General features: G+C 45.1%; 2 protein-coding genes across 3 annotated transcripts; one reads left to right on the plus strand and one right to left on the minus strand.

Moving 5' to 3' along the window:
- Positions 1-5431: 5431 nt before the first annotated feature.
- LOC114785481 (glycine N-acyltransferase-like protein 3) lies at positions 5432-6430 on the plus strand. The gene is made up of 2 exons (XM_028971759.1): positions 5432-5472; positions 6025-6430. Exons 1-2 carry the CDS (start codon positions 5432-5434, stop codon positions 6428-6430), a joined length of 447 nt encoding a protein of 148 aa, XP_028827592.1.
- On the minus strand, positions 5966-11506 carry LOC114785772 (sialoadhesin-like). 2 transcript variants are annotated; one of them, XM_028972353.1, is made up of 8 exons: positions 10512-11506; positions 9976-10049; positions 9541-9900; positions 8212-8463; positions 7852-8121; positions 7693-7768; positions 7552-7594; positions 5966-7424 (listed from the first exon to the last, which is right to left on the minus strand). In XM_028972353.1, the coding sequence occupies exons 2-8, from the start codon at positions 10025-10027 to the stop codon at positions 7278-7280; spliced, it is 1200 nt and encodes a 399-aa protein (XP_028828186.1). In that variant the 5' UTR covers positions 10028-10049; positions 10512-11506; the 3' UTR covers positions 5966-7277. The 2 variants fall into 2 exon arrangements, with proteins under 2 accessions (XP_028828186.1, XP_028828187.1); XM_028972354.1 differs by lacking the exon at positions 9976-10049.
- Positions 11507-12336: the final 830 nt, after the last annotated feature.

Raw genomic sequence — 12336 nt, forward strand, 5'->3', positions numbered from 1 at the left:
TTTGTTAGGAGTTATCAAAAAAAACTTATTCAAGGCCTGCAGCTACTTGATGAACTAGTTTGTATCCATCAGGTGCTCCTCTGGGAATACTTATGGCATCTATGTAAGTTGGATCTTTCAACTAAACGAGACCGGGACTTCCGATGCAGCTACGGGAAAACTAGATACAGGCAGATTATGAATGGATGCACAATACACAATGCATAATACCAACATGGAACAAAACATGTAAAATTGTTATGAGCTACTTCAGCATCAAAAACAGGTTCAAGGTTATCTTGAGTCATAAGACAGGTCAAATTCAGCTCAGGTGGAGTGGGAACAACCTTCAACAATGGGCGAGGTACCAAACATGCAATGCAATCAGATTTTACAGTTTCATCAGTAGTTTCTGCAAATAGTAATAACTAGTTATTAGTGTGGCCAGATATTCCTGTGATCAAATCAAAATAGTTGTGAGTAGTTAGGCTAGAGACAACACTAACACCAAGGGAGATAGATGTGGGGCTCTGAGTGGGCTTGCTAGTGACATTCACAGGTTCCTGGCATAAATTAATAGAAAACGGGACATCAGTACAGCTACAATAAGAGGAAAAGCTAGTTAGTGGAACTGAAATGGTGGATGAAGAAATAATGGGAAAACACACTTGTATGAGAGACCTGTAAGCATGATTAATATGGCATCGGGAAACAGGAGTTGGCACTTCGGCAGTTGCCATCCTTTTTGAGAGGACGGGAAACAGAAGAGGGTATTGAGCTCGAGGAGGGGGTAGAGTTGGTGGGGACAGATGTGGGGACAGAGGTGGGGCTAGCCGTCGGCTGGTTGAAGTGTTCATGCCACAGAAGGATGGGGAGTATAATGATAATGCTGATGAGGAGCCTCTCAGGGGCAAGGTTGGGTGCCAGGGGCGAGGTTGATCCATGATGAGCTGGGTTGGTAGCTTGGCACGCTACGTGTTGCATTAAGGACACAGGTTTCTTTACTTATCTTGCTCGGGTTAGCTGTCATCTCGGGTTGGAGGGCCTTCTGGTGGCGCTGGAACCCTCTTACTGTGGGACGCGGGGATCCATGTAGCTCTGTCTGCGATCATGACTGCTGTGTGGGTTGTCAGCAGGATCTGGAAGGGTCCCATTCAGGAAGTAATGGAGTTGGATCTCAGCTAGTTGTGGAAGGGCAGCAACAACTGGGAATGAATATCTGACATACGTTTGGTGAGAGACATGTAATTTACACATAGGGCAGTGAGTGCTTCTTGTCCATCATTGTATTTGTCTCTTCTGGAAAGGTAGGATCTAGATTTAGTTCTGTCTATTTGTAAGCTCAGCTGTAGGACTGTGTAGAAGTATCAATTGTGTTGTGTGTATTTGAAAGGTAGATTGTGTTTTAAGCAGCACCAAGTGATTGCCATCATTATCATACTCAGCTGGTCAATCACTGATAGTTTCGGATTCCCTGAGGTGTAAATTAGGGGGCTGGACTTAGGGATTTATAGGGAATGACTATGTCTGTAGCGGAAAAGCAGCAGCTGTCAAATTCAAACCTGGCATCTCTCCTTAAACCTCCATTTAGCCTTTTTCTTCACAGTAACTATGTGTCTGAAAACTATCCCAGTAACTGTCTCCTACAGGCCCAGGAAAACATACTCATGCTGCAGAGGCTCTGTTACAAACAACCTCATCTACCCCACCCTGTCATCTACTTCTCAAACAAGTGTGGTAGGTGGGCCCTGGAACTGTCAATCCGCTGTTAAAAAAGCTGACTATATCTCTGGTCTCACTACTCTCCACTCCCTAAACCTCCTGGCACTAACAGAGACCTGGATATCCCCACAGAACACTGCTACACCTGCTGCCCTCTCTTCTGCCTACACGTTCTCCCACACTCCTAGAAAAACTGGGAGAGGAGGGGGTACTGGCCTTTTAATATCAAGAAATTGGTCCTTCACACCAATGCCTCTGACACATCTTAACATCTCTTCTTTCGAATTCCATGCAGTCTCAGTTTCTTCTCCTGTGAACATCATTCTCATAGTCTTGTATCGCCCTCCAGGGCCACTTGGGTCCTTTATAGATGAATTGGACACTCTCATCAGCACTTTCTCTTTAGAAACCCCCCTAACTCTCCTTGGTGACTTCAACCTTCCATCAGCCCAGCTCCAATCATCCTGCCTTCTTCCCCTTCTCCACTCTTTTTCCTTGACCAACAGCAACATCTCTCCCACACTCAAAGGAGGGAATGTCCTGGACCTGGTCTTCAGTCGTCCTTCTCCAACTTCTGACCTTTCTTTCACTCCCCTTCACATCTCTGACCTCCTGCTTTCTCCATCTGTAAGCTATTTGGTCGCTGTTTTCCCAGGTCCCTCCGGGTCTCGGTCACCTCGCTCCGGCGAACTTGTTTTGCAACACTTATCTTGTTCCACGGATTCTCTTCCAAGCAGCTAATGAGTAATGTAGCTGATGTCTTTTAGAGATTAACATTACAAATACAGATGTTGGCTAATGTTTTCTATAGCTGGTGTTTTCCAGAGGTTAACATTCCAAATACAGAAGTAATACTAAAAGATGATTGCATGATAACTTATATACATTTTCCAACACTCAACTTCATCTGTATCTTCCTGCATCTCAGCATGGCAGTGGTTTGCTTCCTACCTGGATGAGCGATCTTACCAAGTGACTTGGAAAGGATCCACCTCTACCTCACGTAGACTCTCCACTGGTGTCCCTCAAGGCTCGGTGCTAGGTCCTCTCCTTTTCTCCCTCTACACGAGATCACTTGGTGAGGTTATTTCCTCACATGGATTATCCTACCACTGCTATGCTGACGACACACAAATCCTATTCTCCTTTCCTCCCTCTGATCTACATGCTGCTTCCAAAATCTCTGCATGTCTAACCGACATCTCATCTTGGATGGCAGCCCATCACCTCCAACTCAATCCCACCAAAACTGAACTAATATTCATTCCAGCAGATTTTTCACCACATCAGGATCTTGCTATTTACCTGGACAACTTGCAGCTCTCTCCTTCTGCAACAGCCCGCAACCTTGCGTAACAATAGACAACCAACTCTCCTTCTCAACTCATATCAGCAATCTTTCCTGCTCATGTAGATTCCTTCTCTACAATATCAGACGCCCTTATCTGTCAACCCAGGCCACCCAACTACTGGTTTAGTCCTTAGTAATCTCACGACTGGACTACTGTAACTCCCTTCTAGCTGTTCTACCTCTACGTACCATCCGACCTCTAATACAAAATGCAGCAACACGACTAATCTTCAACCTTCCCAAATTCTCCCATTCTCGCAATGCACCTCGTATACTCCGAGCCTCCAGTACTGCTCGCCTGGTCCCCCCATCTCTGAAGGTAAAAGGAAGACGCTCATCTAGACTCTTCTCTGTCTTGGCCCCTCGGTGGTGGAATGAACTTCCCCTCGAGGTCAGAACAGCTCAGTCACTGAGCACCTTCAAACGACAGCTCAAGACATTTACATTTACAGCATTTATCAGACGCCCTTATCCAGAGCGACTTACAATCAGTTACAGGGACAGTCTCCCTGGAGCAACTTAGGGTTAAGTGTCTTGCTCAGGGACACAATGGTAGTAAGTGGGATTTGAACCCGGGTCTTCTGGGTCATAGGCGAGTGTGTTACCCACTAGGCTACTACCACCCTACCACCCTACGACCTTCCTCTTTAAAGAATATTTAGATTAAATTGTAATTTTCTTGTTGTTGAACTTTGTGTGCAGAATCTACAACAGAGTGAATAAAATAGATGTATTCATATTTGAGGTCCTAGTGAACCGGAATTGATCTCTTCATCGATGGTAACTTGAAAGCACGTTGTAAGTCGCTCTGGATAAGGGCGTCTGCCAAATGCCGTAAATGTAAATGTAAATGTAAATGTACAGCGAAAATGTCCTTCTGGGAGGAGAAAGACCTGTGTTAGGTGGCATTGCAAACAAGATTTCATATGGACTCAAGCCGGTTCTGCTGCTTTTTCTCATTCTCATGTACATCAGGACAAGAGGTAGAACTTTAAACCAATTTAGACCCGTGTCTGTGGTACATTTAGCCAGCATGTTTTTTAATGTGCTATTCTCACACCACTGCAGAGGCGTCAGCTTTAGATGTGGGGAACGCCTCCACCCACTTTGACCACATATCACTAAGCAATATTTTTTTCCTTCGGCAGGAGAGAGCTCAATGAAATCCAGCATCATGTGCTATAAAGGCCTAGATGGAGTTGGTGTTCTGTGTTCATTTTCCAACATCATGTGAAGCACAAATCATACATGATTGACAGTATTTTGTGCAAAAACAGTGAAATCTGTTGTGAACCAATGAGCTGCAATAGCAGACATCATCCCTCCTTTTGACACAAGCTAATCCAGGGGTCAATTTAACATAAATTGGCAATTTTGGCAGAGAGAAATCATCTACTGAAGTGAGTTGAGTGGAAGAAGCAGAGCTGGCCTGAATCAGAGTTAGAAGTGCTGAACGTGCTGCAGTCTTTCCTGCAGAGATGGGATCAGAGCTGTTAGTACAAGTCATACATTTACACACAGAAATCTGCACGCATACGTGCACTTTAGCACGTCAGCTCAGCAGTCTGGGCCGAGAACCCAAAGAACCCAATTCCAAGTGGAGTGGGCATCACAGAATGCATACCCAACGCAAGAAGAAGCATCAGGTAGGCAGAAAGCTGATCCATCCACAAAGAGAACAAAATTCAGGTTTATCAAGTGGACTGTCCAAGAAATCAGGCCTAGGAGAGCATAACAAAGAAAGTTCACCTTATCAGTCAAATTGGGGATGTCCATGGTGGACATGTCCTCCTCTGTGTCCATGTCCTCTGTTTTGTCCTCTTGCTCTGTTGGGACATTCTCGTACCCAATGTCCGCTTCGTGGAGTGGGGGTGGCAGCAGCATGCTGAGTTGGGCCCTCTGGGTCAAATCTTTGATTTTTTGTCTTCCTTGACCCTTGTTTCAACCTGTCTGGCCTTGGAAAATATTTTCCAATATTCCTATTAAAGCTGAGTAAAGTGGAAACCCGCTGTAAATCACTGTGCTGATGCCCCAGACGGTAAAATCTATTACTAAGAGTTTAGTCCCAAAACAAAGCGAGAGAGAGAGAGGGAGAGAGAGAGAGAGAGAAGGAGAGGCGCCTCACATACACACATACCAGAGAGAGGGAGAGATAAGGTCTGCCAATGCGTGCAGATGCTCACACATCTGACAGTGCAGCCAAGAACGCAGCCCCAGTCACTCTGAAACTCTAAAACTAGTTTTTTTGTAGGTGGACCTTGGGGACCCTGGTTCAGGTCCCTTCCGGTCAGGTCCTGCCGGATTCATGCGGATCCTATTCGTGACACCAATTGTGCAATAAAGAAAGTCAACTGAGTTTATTACCAATTTTAATTTACCATGGGGGGACTCGCAGGAAGAACTCCCAAGACTCAGTTTCCGTAGTTAGAACCGTAGGTGCCGAAGTTAGAACCAAAAGAGGTCACAAAATTCTTTTATCAGCTTCTGTGCAGCATAAATGTTTCTGGTTGCTGTCAATGTTCTCTGATCCCTGCTATGTTTGTGACTCTTCTTCTGTCCCCTTATGACGGCATAAGGGGGAAGGTTTCTCATTTCTCATGCTTCTCAGAGAATTTCCCACCCCTCCCAAGAAACATTATCTCCACCGACCGTCATGGCTTCAAAACTTGTGAGGCATTACAGTTGCTCAGTGTTTGGGAGTAAAAATAAGCAGATATGATTTTTCACGAGACTCTGAAGAACCAACTTCTATAGGCCTCTCTCCTCCTCTCTCCTCCAGATACTAAAACGGCGCATCCTGGGAAATGTCAAACTGGATCAAAGTGGCTGTAATTCTGCACCAAGAGACTTCAGATACAGTATTAGTGGACCAACAAGACCAATATAAAAGCAAAAAAAAATACATTTATGTCATGGGACCATAAATATATCCACCTGGGAAAATTTTGACAAGAGCTTCTTCCTCTTTTCAGTGTTCCAGAAGATCGGATCCGTCCTCTCCAAGCGGAGCATGCAGCTCTAGTTAACAGCACATGGAAGTACGGAGGTGACCACAACAGCTATAACTCCGTACTCGGCTACATCTCCAACCACCCTAGCCTGTGCGTGATGGACGAGGGGGGAGGCGGCCCGCTTTCCTGGGTGCTGCTCTACCACCACTTGGCCCTGGGGCTTCTCTACACCCTGCCTCAACACCGGAGAAAGGGCTACGCCAAGACGCTGGTGAGCAGCATGGCGGAGAGGCTTATGGAGCTGGGGTATCCGGTCTACTGTTTCGTGGAGGAGGGGAACAGCGCCTCCTACGGGCTCTTCACATCGCTGGGCTTCACGATCAAGGTGAGTTTCCGCCCTGTCTGGCTGGAGATCAATGAGAAGTAGCGAACAGAGCTCCGGATGTTGTGATTATTACTTTTTTGAGGTTTTAATCTTGCTTTCTAGCATGAGCAAGTCACGTGACCCTGAGTTGCTCAAGGGAGAAGGTCCCTATAACTAATGATATTTCAAAATCCAGTTAAAAAACAGCACCACTATATTAATTTTTAAATCCCAAGCTTTACTAATCACAACACAGAAGACACTGTTCACCACCACTTACATGACTGCAAGTTATAGAAACATGTAAAAGTATGTAGATACGGTAGAATTGTAGAATGTAGACATAATAGAATTGAACTGGACTAAATGCAAGTCTCAAGGCTGAAATGCAGAACAAAGTAAATAGGTGGGTAGTAACCAGGTGGGTAACATACTCACCTATGAACCAGAAGACCCAGGTTCAAACACCAATTACTACCATTGTGTCCCTGAGCATAACGCTTAACCCTGAGTGTCTCCGGGGGGGACTGTCCCTGTAACTACTGATTGTAGGGCGTCTGGTAAATGCTGTAAATTTAAAATATATTTTTGTATCCATCTGATCTTTTATAAAATCCACCCCTGAAACCCACCTGTTGGTAAAAGTGATTATTTGTTAACGTGTCCTCTGTATTTAATCATCACCCTTGGTGACAGTGGGCACCATGACAGTCCTCCATGTCTAGTTCTCCTTTAGTCTAGGACTTAATCCTTAAAGTGGAAACTGACCCTTTACCTCAGCAGAGAAGATATCGAGCATAGATAAAACCAGCTTGGAATGGAAGTGCGTGTGGATTTATGTATTAAAAATTAGTTTTGCTTTGACAGAATCTATTTTTAAGAGTATTTAGTAATAAAGTTGTTGAGGAGTCTATGCTGCTGTCTTGTTGGTTTGAGGATGTAAACTCTGATAAACATCATCATGTCCGGTGGTGTTGAGGTTTAGACTCTGGTAGACTGAGCTTATCTGGTCGCTTTTGTCTTCTTCATACTGGACGTTCTCATTATCATCAGTTTTCTAAAAAACAAGGAGCACGTAAAATGATTCACCAATTCTGTACTTCTGAATGACTCTAGATGATCTCTAGATTAAAATTCTCTGTCTCCATCTTGGTCTGTAATGATGAAGTTCTGTACCGTCGTACCTCAGCAGCTTCTCTCCTCGTCTTTCTGTCTCTCTTACAGCGCCTGCATTTAAAATAGAGGCAGGAGTGAAAAGTCCTGAACAGATCAGCACACGTCCTTCATGTAGTTGGAGCTGCATGTTCACTGCAGGTTCTTCTCACCATATGAAGAAACCAGAGATGATACAAGATGAAGCCACAGCTACTCTTACTGCATATAGAAACATAGGGGGAGTCGCTGTGGAGAAACAATTCTGCTTTTTAATTCCAGATTTATAGACACTGAGCACTGATCAGAACCAGATAGAAAGAGATCTGCACCAGAACCATGAACCGTTAGTGGAACAGCAGTAGAGTTCTGGACTCCGACTTCATTCCTCGCCTGGCAGGAATACAGTCCAACCTGAGCAGAGGTGAAGTTAGTGATGGTGTAGTTCTGTCCTGCTGCTACTGGAGATGTTACATTCTCCTTAAACCAGGTGTAGTTCTGCACTGGAGGGTTGGCATCGCTGCTGCAGCTCAGAGTCACTGAACCTCCTTCAGGTATCTCAGCAGGTGGAGCAACCAGTACTCTGGGGTTCTTGGGAGAATCTGAAATAAAATCTGTTTCAATGTTTTCTGCACATATGGAACACACGCACTGATCTATCTTCATTATGTTAAGTTGAAAGATCTACTGACATCTGACACTGAGCTCCACTTCAGCCGAAGACAGGTCCTCATGGCCTTTAACAGCACAGGAGTATCTGCCCCCATCCTCACTGCTGACTGGGTGGAGCAGCAGTTCATTGTTCTTGGTGGGTTCCATCTCTAAAGGTTCTCCGTTCTTCTTCCATGAGTATGTAGGGCTGCTACTCAGATTGCAGGAGGTTTTACACTCAAGTCTTACATCATTTCCTTCTGTTGCTGCACCAACAATTTCCACCTTCAGATCTAAGAATTAAAATAAAGCAGAAATACTCGATGTTAAATAAGATGGACATTCCTGTCATGTGATCACGGTGAGGCTGGTGACCAGGAGGATGAACCTGAAGCAAACACATTATTCACATTATTATTAACCAAAATCACAAGCCTTGCACACTGGTCCACTGCTCACTTTGGACAGTGAAGCTGTGCTGCTTCCACTTTTACTTTCTGCATTTTTATGAGGTCTCACCCTCCAACTCTGAGTGGCTGGAGAGACAAGATACCTCAGCAGCATGGAGCTGTATGGGAATGGAGATCTTGCTCTGCCTCTACAAATGAGCCTATAAAGGACTAGATACGTCTCTCAAGGAATCCTGTGCACCAGCTTTAGAAATGGGACACAGCGATGGTAGCAGCAGAAGTTAAGGCAGAACTCAGATAGCAGGACTTTGTGGGGCGGGTCCTACAGAGGGGGTCTTGGTTTGGGTGGAACAGCATTCACAATGCAAAAGGTGACACCAAAAGAACATCAGTATCTGGCGGTGGAGATGGTCAGATGCCTGCAGGAAGCAGCCTGGTGAAAAATGTCCAACTTCAACTATTAACTTGACTTTCACCTCCATACATCTAAATAGTGAAGAAATAACCGTGTCACTGTTGGTCTGCTGATGGATTTGTTCACTGATTCCAGTATCTGCCAGGGGTATCTGGCAGATAGCCTATCGGTTAAGGAAGCGGCCCTGTAATCAGAAGGTTGCCGGGTCGAATCCCGATCCGCCGAGGTGCCACTGAGCAAAGCATCGTCCCCACACACTGCTCCCCGGGCGCCTGTCATGGTGCCCACTGCTCACTCAGGGTCATGGGTTAAATGCAGAGGACAAATTTCACTGTGTGCATCGTGTGCTGTGCTGCTGTGTATCACATGTGACAATCACTTCACTTTACTTTACTTATAATAATAAAACTGAGACCAGATTCAACATCATAAATAAGAGACTGAAGAAAAATACATCAGCACATTTACATGAGAGTAATTTATGAATGAATCGAGAGAAATAAAAATGCTTTTCTTGTACAGCATGAGTTGATTAAAGATTTTACCTGTTATTGACAACATGATTCCTGGTTGACTGATCCATATTTCTCCTTCTTCAACTGTTATAATTCTGCAGTTGTACTCATGCGCATCACTTTTATTCAGCCTTGTTATGTTGAGAAAGCAGCGACTTTTTTTATCTCCACAGTCTGCATGAAGTCGGTCTTTGTAGTTTGGATACTGAGAGAGATCAATATATTCTCTCCGTCCATACCATGGAACCCATCCATATTTAGTCCAAAACACTTCCTTCACTGTAAGTCCAGGGGGGTAAGTGTAGTTGCAGGACATCACAGCTGATGTTCCCTCTAAAGCACAGATAGATCTAGTGCTGTACTGTACACCCCACATCTGACCAACACCACCTGAAACAAACATGAAGATAAAGATCAAATAAATAAAGAGACACGTAAGTAAATGTCAGTAAATAAGAGACTGACCTTGGATGGAGATCAGAATGAGAAGAGAAGTAAAAGAGGGGATTTTTATCATGGTCACTGCAGCATCCGTCACACTGTGAGAAAGAGACAGAATCCTGTTCCTCACAGCTCTACAAGACTCATATTCACTGTTTTATTAAATATTTCTTCCAATATCCCACAAAGGAGAGACATGAAGGTCAGTAGGACTGGGACAGAATACATGTGTGTGGATGTGAGGGAGAAGAGCAGGATGGCCGGGTTACGGGGAGTAGAGCTGGTGAAGGTGGAGGAGTTTAGATACTTGGGACGTGTGTAAGAGAGGGTGGGACGGGTGGAGAAGAGTGGCAGGCGGGTACCAATGAGAGAGAAATGGAAGGTTTACAGGACAGTAGCAGGAGAAGACAAAAGTAGAAGAAGAAGATGGAAATGTTCTTATTATTCGTTCATTTAATACGTCTTATATTTAGAACAAAAACCATTATCAGACTTCCTGACTTCAAGTACTTTGATATTTTAAACTATAGATTATTTTTTAAGTGGGAAGATGTTCTTACCAGATGTGAAGTGAATCGTCTTCTGAAGGTGAATGTAGATGAAGGTGCAGCTCTCCACACCAACTGCACTGTGTGGTTAACACGTTTTAATCTCAAGTTATTAACGTGCAGATGAACTGACGTGTGTTTCTTACTTCTCTGTTTTGTCCAGTTCCTCTCTCGCCTGCAGATGACTGTGACCTCGACATGCTGAGCCGTTCATGTCTCTGTCTGAGGGCGGAAGGAGCAGCTGAACACCGACCTCCCAGAGAGGTTCGAATTCCAGCAGGTTCTGTGCAGGGAGGGCGTGTCTGAGTGCTGCTACTGGGATACCGAGTGGAGTTGTTGTCATGGCTTCTACATCCATCAGCAGGAAAGGAGATGATTCTCGGCTGAGATCCGGACCCAAGGCCTGTAGTCCAAGGTGCACTGAGGTCTACTGCAATTTTCATGTCTGCGCCCCAATCTCCAGCTCATGCAGAGTCGGGGTGTATCTGACCTCCTGACCTTCTACAGCGTCTCTGTGGATACGCTGACCGCCCTACGGGTCACTCCACTATTGTTCCTCATGTTCTTCAAAGCACAGTCACATAAAAAACTGATGTCATGATGTCTACTTGCTCCCCAGACATTCGAATTCAAATATTTTTGTCACATACGCAGTCATACGCGGTATGAAATGCAGTGAAATGCTTTAGCGACTGTACAGACCAAAGTACTGCAAAAATATTGCAAACATAACCAAATATGACACTTTTATGTCTTTAACATAAAACATAAAATGGTGGACGAGGTGGTGGGGTGACTAGACTGGAGAAGACACGTCCGACTCGGAGAGTGGAGTGAAGGAAGACAGTGTTCTGGTTTCAGAGGTAACGGCTGCTCTAAGATGGGTCCTGTGGCAGCGAACCTCATAAGAGAGTGGAGTCGCACGTGTCGGTTTTGAGGTGAGAGGTTAGTGTGGAGCAGAAGATGTCTGTGGCACAGTTAGTGTCCTGAATAGAGAGGATCTGGTGGGGGGAGCTCAGAGGAAACAGCAGAAGACAGTCGAGTAGGGCAGAGGGTGCGGAGATTACGGCGAAATTGTGTTAAGTGTGAGGTGGGTGTGGTGCGTGCCAGGGGGGATATAATGAATAAAAGAGTGATCATGTAGAGGAATGACAGATGTGTTGGCTGTGGAGCAGTTGCTTCTAAGATAAGATCAACCTTTATTAGTCCCACAAGTGGGAAATTGCATTTGTTACAGCAGAAAGTGGATAGAAACAGAAGTTATAGCAGCAAAAAATAAATATGTATATTTACAAAAGTGGAAGTGGAAGTACGAGATCTAGTTGCTTTCCAGCTCTGTGCGTTGGCGTGCTGAGAAGTGTGAAGTTGGAAGCAGAGATGAAATTTTGGAAATCAGCTGTTTGTGGCTTGAGGAGATCGAGGTTGAAGTCTCCTAGTAGCACAAGGGGCAGTTCCTCATCTATAATGGTGGAGAGGGATGTGTCTAGTTCCTCTACAAAGTTCCCCAGCGGACCTGGAGGACGATATACAGCAACTATGGACATTTTTAATGGATGCGTAATAGTTACTGCATGGAACTCAAAACTGGTAGTTTCAGAAACCGGAGTGAAACCGGAAGCGATGCGATGGGGTAATGCCAGGGAGGCGGGCGGGGTGGATGGCACGGCAAGCACACCCCCTGAAAAAAGGGAACTGAGGCCCGTTTTATTCTGGCTGTCCCCAGCAGAGTAAGAAACAGCAGAAACAGGAGCAACCTTGTTCTCGTTCAGCCCAGACCTCGCACCGACACCACAACTGACGTTTATCTCTCCGTATCTCTCTGTAGGTCCGACGGTTT

The sequence above is a fragment of the Denticeps clupeoides genome, chromosome 3 (assembly GCF_900700375.1).
Source record: "Denticeps clupeoides chromosome 3, fDenClu1.1, whole genome shotgun sequence".
Taxonomy (NCBI): domain Eukaryota; kingdom Metazoa; phylum Chordata; class Actinopteri; order Clupeiformes; family Denticipitidae; genus Denticeps; species Denticeps clupeoides.

Bases quoted from the DNA above. Each gene is read 5' to 3' on its own strand.
- LOC114785772 (XM_028972353.1), bottom strand. From the start codon at position 10,027: ATGATAAAAATCCCCTCTTTTACTTCTCTTCTCATTCTGATCTCCATC. The intron at 7,769-7,851 runs GTGCAGATCTCT...GTTTCTCCACAG, and splicing joins ACTAACGGTTCATGGTTCTG to CGACTCCCCCTATGTTTCTA. The intron at 7,595-7,692 runs GTGAGAAGAACC...TTTTAAATGCAG, and splicing joins ATCTCTGGTTTCTTCATATG to GCGCTGTAAGAGAGACAGAA.
- LOC114785481 (XM_028971759.1), top strand. From the start codon at position 5,432: ATGGGGGGACTCGCAGGAAGAACTCCCAAGACTCAGTTTCC. The intron at 5,473-6,024 runs GTAGTTAGAACC...TCCTCTTTTCAG, and splicing joins ACTCCCAAGACTCAGTTTCC to TGTTCCAGAAGATCGGATCC.